Here is an 8,605-nt window from a genome sequence, read left to right as displayed (position 1 = left end):
AGCTATGTGCCATTGTCGGATCGGTGCAGTGTGGGGCATTGAGATCGGATTGTCGGGTCGATGCAGTGTGGGGCATGGAGATCGGATGGATGTCTGTTAAAAGAGATGCCGCTGCCCGACCCATTGGTGCGCATGCGCACTAGGACTTTTGCATGATCTGTTACGATGTTATCTAAATACCCTACCTTTTACGCACATGCGCACTAGGATTTGTGACGCAGCTACAGCTGGTGGATGACGCAGCCACAGCTGATCCGCACCGGAAAAGACGGAGGTATGGAATTCTGATGGGGTATGGTTTTCTGATAGAACACCGGCTTGCGTACAATTTTTGGGAAATTTTTAGGCATTTTGCCAAGGCACCTTTGAAGTAACCTCAAGGCACCCTGGTTGAAAAAAGGCTGCCCTAGCAACCCTAGTAAGGCTGCCCTAGCAAATCTAGTAAGGCTGCCCTAGCAACCCTAGTAAGGCTGCCCTAGCAAATCTAGTAAGGCTGCCCTAGCAAATCTAGTAAGGCTGCCCTAGCAACCCTAGTAAGGCTGCCCTAGCAAATCTAGTAAGGCTGCCCTAGCAACCCTAGTAAGGCTGCCCTAGCAAATCTAGTAAGGCTGCCCTAGCAAATCTAGTAAGGCTGCCCTAGCAACCCTAGTAAGGCTGCCCTAGCAAATCTAGTAAGGCTGCCCTAGCAAATCTAGTAAGGCTGCCCTAGCAAATCTAGTAAGGCTGTCCTAGCAACCCTAGTAAAGCTGCCCTAGCAAATCTAGTAAGGCTGACCTAGCAACCCTAGTAAGGCTGCCCTAGCAAATCTAGTAAGGCTGCCCTAGCAACCCTAGTAAGGCTGCCCTAGCAACCCTAGTAAGGCTGCCCTAGCAACCCTAGTAAGGCTGCCCTAGCAAATCTAGTAAGGCTGCCCTAGCAAATCTAGTAAGGCTGCCCTAGCAACCCTAGTAAGGCTGCCCTAGCAAATCTAGTAAGGCTGCCCTAGCAACCCTAGTAAGGCTGCCCTAGCAAATCTAGTAAGGCTGCCCTAGTAACCCTAGTAAGGCTGCCCTAGCAACCCTAGTAAGGCTGCCCTAGCAAATCTAGTAAGTGCAATCTTCAGAAACGGATCACAGGAATCTGCAACTAGTAACAGCAAATTTTAGTCTGAACCTAAAAAATATTTAAAAACTATCATTTTTTTTTTTTTTTTATATATATATATATATATATATATACATATCAGGTACTTATATAGCGCCATCAATTTACGCAGCGCTTTACACATATATATTGTACATTCACATCAATCCCTGCCCTGAAGGAGTTTACAATCTAAGCTCTATATTAATACAGTATATAAATGATACATTTTATAATATAAAATGTATCTGTCCATGGTTTCAATGTCACAATCTTCGCCCATGCTACCGCCATGACATAAAACGATACATAGTTGCAAGAAGACCTCCTTACAGCAAGGAAACTGCAAGTTATGAGATCCATTACAACTTCAGCAGTGAGACGGTTAAGCTGATAACTTGATGACATTGTAGCCCCTCCCATTTGGGGGAGGAGCCTGGACTGGTTGTATGTCTGTGCTGTTCCAGCATGCAGTGAGAGGTTGCTGGCGCTGTACAGAGTGACAATGGCACCAAAAAACATTGTTCTGTTTGGGGCCACTGGAATGACTGGTAAGGTGACCCTGGCACAAGCCCTGGATGAAGGTAATTCTAATCCCCATTATTATTATTATTGATATGATGTCAGTCTTATCTGTCACACTGCTGTGCAGTAGGCAGGAAGCATGGCTAACCTTCCACCTCTGCAATGTATTATTGTTAGGCTGGCCATACACTTTACAATCTGATTGTACAATCTCCTTTACGCTCGCCATAAGCTATACAATCTCCTTTTGATTTGCAAAAGCAAATGTAATAGGACGACACACCAAAAAAAAAAAAAAAAAAAACAATTCTTTACATTTCTATCCAATCAGACAGGCCCTTGTACTACATAGTTGATCTAATGGAGATTGTACAATCTGATTGTATAGTGTATGGTCACACTTATAGTTGCCGGTGTTAAAACAAAGGAGGACGCTAAAAACTGTATTTGTTTTGGGTGCCAATTCTAAAAAATAAGATTTCAGTTTTTGAAGTTTTGATCATAAAGTTTCAAGTTTCTAATCTTCATATGATCAACATTTCTATCTGAAAGATTTCTGTGACCTCGTGTCCTTTCTTATTAACATTTTGGAAACGTTCAGTTTTCCTGCAGTTAAAGTATAACCAAGGCCACACCCCCCCACCCACCCACCCACCCTCTCTTTATTTTTATTTTTTTTAGTTTTGGATAAACTGGTGAATGATTAGAACACCTGTCGGGTTTTTTTTTTTGATATCCCAAATTTTGGGTTGTCACCAAAACAGGAAAAGAGAGAAAATCTTCCAATGGGGACACTAGTTAGGATGACCACTATGAATTCCCTCACTTTGGAGGGACTTCCTCTCATATTTTTGCTTTTGGCTATAGGACAGGAAGTGAAGGGAAATCTCCCCGGTGGGGTTGGGGTTATGACCCGCCTTTACTCTATACAAGTGCCAAGCAGGGCAAAGTAACAAGTTTACTTAACCTCTTGACCTCTGGAAGATTTACTCCCCCCCCCCCCCCACACCCTTGATGACCAGGCCATTTTTTGGCGATACAGCACTGTGTTATTTTAACTGACAATTGCGCAATCATGCAACGCTGTGCCCAAAAAAAATTTAATCTCCCCCCCCCCCCCCCCAACAAATAGAGCTTTCTTTTGGTGGCATTTGATCACCACTACGTTCTTTTTATTTTTTGAGCTATAAACAAAAAAAGACCGACCATTCTGGAAAAAAAAAATAGAGTGACAATTCTGAAAAGGGGGAGGGGGGGAAGGGGAAAAAAAAAAAAAAACATACTTTCTGCTATATAACATATTCAAAAGAAATGTAAAAAATCTAGTTTCTTCATAAATTTAGGCCATTGTGTATTCTGCTACATATTTTTGGTAAAAAAAAAAAAATTCCCAATAGGCGTACACTGATTGGTTTGCGCAAAAGTTATCACATCCACAAACTATGGGATATATTAATGGAATTTTTTTACTAGAAATGGTGGCGATCAGCGACTTATAGCGGGACTGCGATAATGCGGCAGACAGTCAGGACACTAACCGACACTTTTTTTGGAACCAATAACACTGGCTGGGAAGGGGTTAAAGCGGAGTTCCAGCCAGGCTCCATGTACACGGGACGTTGTTAAAAGTCCCTTTTGAATGCTGGAATTTTTAGGACGTTTGAAACGTCCGTTCGGTCGCGTTTGTACCCGCGTTTAGCGGCGTTTGTGTTTAGAACCGTTCCTAGAGGTCAAAAAAACGATTCCCCTTTAAGATGGAAAAATGCGAACGCTAAACGCGGGTCATCGCGTTCAGACGCGTTTGTGCGTTTGAAACGCCGGGAAACACACGTTTGAACGCAAATAATTGCGTTCTAAAAAAAGTCCCTGAACGCAACTGCCTGCAAATGACTGTAAATGACCTGGTGTACATGGACAGATAAGATAACATGTAGATGGGTTCAGGGGCTTCTAAAAAAAAACGCCCAACTGCTCCTAAACGGCCATTTCCAGCGTCCCGTGTACATGGACCCTAACCGCACACTCACCTGTCCCACGGTCCAGCGATGCGCCGTCTTCTCCCTCTCTACTCCGCGGCGCCGCCATCACTGATGTGGGCACCCGGCTGTGACAGTTTGCGGCTTCACAGCCGGGTACGTACTGCGCATGCGCGAGTTGCGCTATGCGTCGTGACCTCTGACATGTCCCAGAAGATTGCAGGGAGGGAGAGAGGAGAACTTCCGCTCATGGCGCCGCGGCGCTCCGAGCGGAAAAGGGAGCGGGTACCTGTCAACAAGGTACCCGCCCCCCCCCAAAAAAAAATGACATGCCAAATGTGGCATGTCAGGGGGTTAGGACTATTTAAAGCGGAAGTTCCACTTTTGGGTGGAACTCCGCTTTAACATCAGGGGCGATCAAAGGGTTAACTGTGTGCCTGACCAGTGCTTGTGTCCTGTGGGGGAGGTTCTTTTACTAAGGGAAAGGCATGGATTCTTGTCTCTGCTTTGCAGGAACACAGGATCCATGCCTTCCCTACTGACAGAACAACGATCTGCCTTGTTTACATAGACAGGCCGCTGTCCTGGCTCTCTGGCTAATGATCGGCAGGTGACAGCAGACATTGAGTCCGCGGTACCCGCAGATCCGCTCCCTCTGTGTATGATCTCAGCGGGAGCAGGTTCCTGGCGGTGCACATGCGTACCTCAGACCCAAAAGTGCAGGATCGCGTACTAGGAAGGCCTTGCCGCCGTACATATGTCAGTTCTGCGGTTAATGGGGGCTCCACCACTTATACCTAAAGTGGAGTTCCAGACATTTTTTTAACTTTGCTCCCCCGTGTTTATGATCCTATTATAACGTCTCCTTGGGCGCTTTTTTTTATCTCCCAATCTTCCGCTGTACCTCACTGCGGAAAAGTACATCATTGATGACACTCATATCCTAGCAGCCAATGGGCATCCGCTGCTTGTAGCATGTAACAATGAGTGTGCAGCGCTTTGTATGATATGCACATGTGTGAGATCGGGAGGTGCATGCTGGGTAACCAGCAGTGCCGTATCCCGAAAGGAGCAACAAGCGGGCTTCAGATGCCCACACTGAAGATGGGAGCGTGCCCGCTGGGGAGAGCAGAGGGAGTTTCTGAAAAAGAAAAATAATTCTATACCCTACAATCAGGGATCCTCAAACTACGGCCCTCCAGCTGTTGTGGAACTACACATCCCATGAGGCATTGTAAAACTCTGATGTTTACAGACATGACTAGGCATGATGGGAATTGTAGTTCCTGAACAACTGGAGGGCCATAGTTTGAAGACCACTGCCGGCCTACATGTATTACTCATACCCTTATGTATAGGATTAGTTGTGACCTTCACGGGGGTGTTTAAAAAAAAAAAAAAAACAAGCTGGAACTCCGCTTTAACGGGTTCTGGACCCCCCCACCGCATATACAGTGGGTACGGAAAGTATTCAGACCCCCTTAAATTTTTCACTCTTTGTTATATTGCAGCCATTTGCTAAAATCATTTAAGTTCATTCTTCTTCCTCATGAATGTACACATAGCACCCCATACTGACAGAAAAACACAGAATTGTTGACATTGTTGCAGATTTATTAAAAAAGAAAAACTGAAATATCACATGGTCCTAAGTATTCAGACCCTTTGCTCAGTATTTAGTAGAAGCCCCCTTTTGATCTAATACAGCCAGGAGTCTTTTTGGGAAAGATGCAACAAGTCTTTCACACCTGGATTTGGGGATCCTCTGCCATTCCTCCTTGCAGATCCTCTCCAGTTCTGTCAGGTTGGATGGTAAACGTTGGTGGACAGCCATTTTTAGGTCTCTCCAGAGATGCTCAATTGGGTTTAAGTCACTCCCGCAAGCTCTCGGCAAATACATTGAAGGTCTCCCCGGACCTTCAGAGCGCATTTGGATTTAATAACTGGTTGAACCTCCTTTAACAGCAATAATTTCAACCAAATGTTTCCTGTAGTTGCAGATCAGACGTGCACAACGGTCAGGAGTAATTCTTGACTATTCTTCTTAGTAAAGACTATTCTTCTTTACAGAACTGTTTCAGTTCAGCAATATTCTTGGGATGTCTGGTGTGAATCGCTTTCTTGAGGTCATGCCACAGCATCTCAATCGGGTTGAGGTCAGGACTCTGACTGGGCCACTTCAGAAGGCGTATTTTCTTCTGTTCAAGCCATTCTGTTGTTGATTTACTTCTATGCTTTGGGTCATTATCCTGTTGCAACACCCATCTTCTGTTGAGCTTCATCTGGTAGACAGATGGCCTTACGTTCTCCTGCAAAATGTCTAGATAAACTTGGGAATTCATTTTTCCTTCGATGATAGCAATCCGTCCAGGCCCTGACGCAGCAAAGCAGCCCCAAACCATGATGCCCCCACCACCATACTTCACAGTTGGGATGAGGTTTTGATGTTGGTGTGCTGTGCCTCTTTTTTGCCACACATAGTGTTGTGTGTTTCTTCCAAACAACTCAACTTTGGTTTTATCTGTCCACAGAATATTTTGCCAGTAATTGTGCAAACTGTAAACGTGCAGCAATGTTTTGTTTGGACAGCAGTGGCTTCCTCTGTGGTATCCTCCCATGAAATCCATTCTTGTTTAGGCTCCATTCACATCTGGGCATTTTTGAGCGTTTTTCAGCTTCAAAAACGCTAAAAAAAAAACGTTCCAAAATGCCCAACAAATAAAACCCCATTCATTTAAATGCCCCCTGTTCACATCTGAGCGTTTTGCAAAACGCCTGTAGCTGAAAAAAGTACATGAGCTTCTTTTTGGGCTGATTACCAGCGTTTTTGATAGATGTCAATGCCAGCCTCCAAAAACGCCTGAAAAAAACACCTGAAAATTGCGGTAAAACGCTACGCTCAAGTGTGAATGCAGCCTTAGTGTTTTACGTATTGTAGATTCGCTAAAAGGGATGTTAGCATTTGCCAGTGACTTTTGTAAGTCTTTAGCTGACACTCTAGGATTCTTCTTCACCTCATTGAGCAGTCTGTGCTGTGCTCTTGCAGTCATCTTTACAGGACGGCCACTCCTAGGGAGAGTAGCAGCACTGAACTTTCTCCATCTATAGACAATTTGTCTTACCGTGGACTGATGAACCCAGAACTGGTGTGTGTTTTTTTTTTTTTATAGGGCAGCTGTAACCAACACCTCAAATCTCATCTCATTGATTGGACACCAGTTGGCTGACATCTCACTCCAATTAGCTCTTGGAGATGTCATTAGTCTAGGGGTTCACATACTTTTTCCACCTGCACTGTGAATGTTTACATGGTGTGTTCAATAAAAACATGGCAACATTTCATTCTTTGTGTGTTTATTAGTTTAAGCAGACTGTGATTGTCTATTGTTGTGACTTAAGCCTCGTACACACGTACCGATCGTTGGCCGAACGATCGGCCGTCTTTTGTCCAGGGCTGTCGTGTCTGTTGAAAACTGCAAAAGACTGCACACGAATTTTGTCGGCCAACAACAGCTGACTGCAGAAGTGATGTCATGTGATGGTTAACTTTCCTTGTCTTTTTTCTTTTCTGAGCATGCCCAGTCTTGCTAATCTGCTGTCTGTCGGCCGAAATCTGTACTGACTGAGGAACAATCGGCCGTTCTGGTGTTGGCCAACAAAAATTTTAATGCTTGCACGACAGATTCTGTTCGGCCGAAAATGCGCTGTCGGCTGTTGGAAGCATCATACTAACAAGCCTACAATCGGCCGATCGGTCGTCGGCCGAATATTTACGGCCGACAATCGGTACGTGTGTACGGGGCATTAGATGATGATCAGATCACATTTTATGACCAATTTGTGCAGAAATCCATATCATTCCAAAGGGTTCACATACTTTTTCTTGCAGCTGTATATATGTGTGTGTGTGTAATCCTGCACCTCCAGGTATTGGGTGTAAGTGTGTGGTGGCTCGCTCCCGCTGTGATTTTACACAGGTCTGATTAGTGCATCCCTTGGACTCGATGTCTGCCGGCACCCGCTGATTGTTCGGTGCACTGACAGAATGGCAGATCACCATTCTGCCAGCACGGAAGGCATGGATCCTGTGTTCCTGTAATGCAGGGGCACTGATCTATGCCGTCCACTAATAAAAGCACCTCCCCCACTACATTGAAACATTAGCTAGGAACACAATTGACCCTTTGATCACCCCTGGTGTACTGTTAACCCCTTTCCAGCCAGTGTCATTAGTACAGTGACCGTGCATATTTTTAGCACTGATCCCTGTATTTGTGTTACTGGTCACCAAAAAAGTGTCAAGTGTCAGATTTGTCCAACGCAAAATTGCAGTCTTGCTATAAGTCGCTGCTTTTATTCATTTTTTTGCCACCATTACTAGTAGAAAAAAAAAAAAAAAAAATATATATCCCATAGTTTGTAGATGCTATAACTTTTGCGCAAACCAATCATTATATGTTTATTAGGTGTTTTTGTTTTTTTTTATCAAAAATAAGTAGCGGAATACATATTGGCCTAAATTGATGAGGAAATTAGATTTTTTTTTACATTTTTTCTAAAGCAGAAAGTTAAAAAAAAAAAAAAAAGATATAATCTATATATCTTATTATTTTTAAAAATTGTCGGTCATTCCTCATTTTATAGAGGTAATCAAATACCACCAAAAGAAAGCTTTATTTGTGGGGGGGGCGAACATACATTTTATTTGGGTACAGTGTTGCACGACTGCACAATTGTCAATTAAAGTAACGCAGTGCTGTATCACAAACAATAACCTTGTTAGGAAGGGGTGTATATCTTCTGGAGGTCAAGTGGTTAATGTTTTGAAGTCTTATGTCTACGCAACACCTTTTTTTACAGTGTGCTAACATACGTTAGTCAACTTTTTACTGTGTGCATTAAACCACACTCATTTATCAATTTAACCATACTCCATTTTCAGAGTATGCCTCTTCCTCGTTGCCTTATGAACTCTTCTCCCA

At 43.8% G+C, this 8,605-nt stretch overlaps 1 protein-coding gene across 1 annotated transcript in view; it reads left to right on the top strand.

Moving 5' to 3' along the window:
* The first annotated feature begins 1,552 nt into the window (after positions 1-1,552).
* BLVRB (biliverdin reductase B) overlaps positions 1,553-8,605 on the top strand; it is a 91,693-nt gene continuing 84,640 nt past the window's right edge. Inside the window, exon 1 of the mRNA XM_082263759.1 lies at positions 1,553-1,706. Within this exon, the coding sequence (XP_082119885.1) occupies positions 1,628-1,706 (79 nt within the window). The 5' untranslated portion in view covers positions 1,553-1,627. The remainder of the gene's footprint in view (positions 1,707-8,605) is intronic.

Source organism: Pelophylax lessonae (assembly GCF_965119305.1).
Source record: "Pelophylax lessonae genome assembly, chromosome: 7".
NCBI lineage: Eukaryota > Metazoa > Chordata > Amphibia > Anura > Ranidae > Pelophylax > Pelophylax lessonae.
The sequence above is the reverse complement of the archived record's forward strand: the minus strand, read 5'-3'. Positions and strand labels throughout refer to the sequence as shown.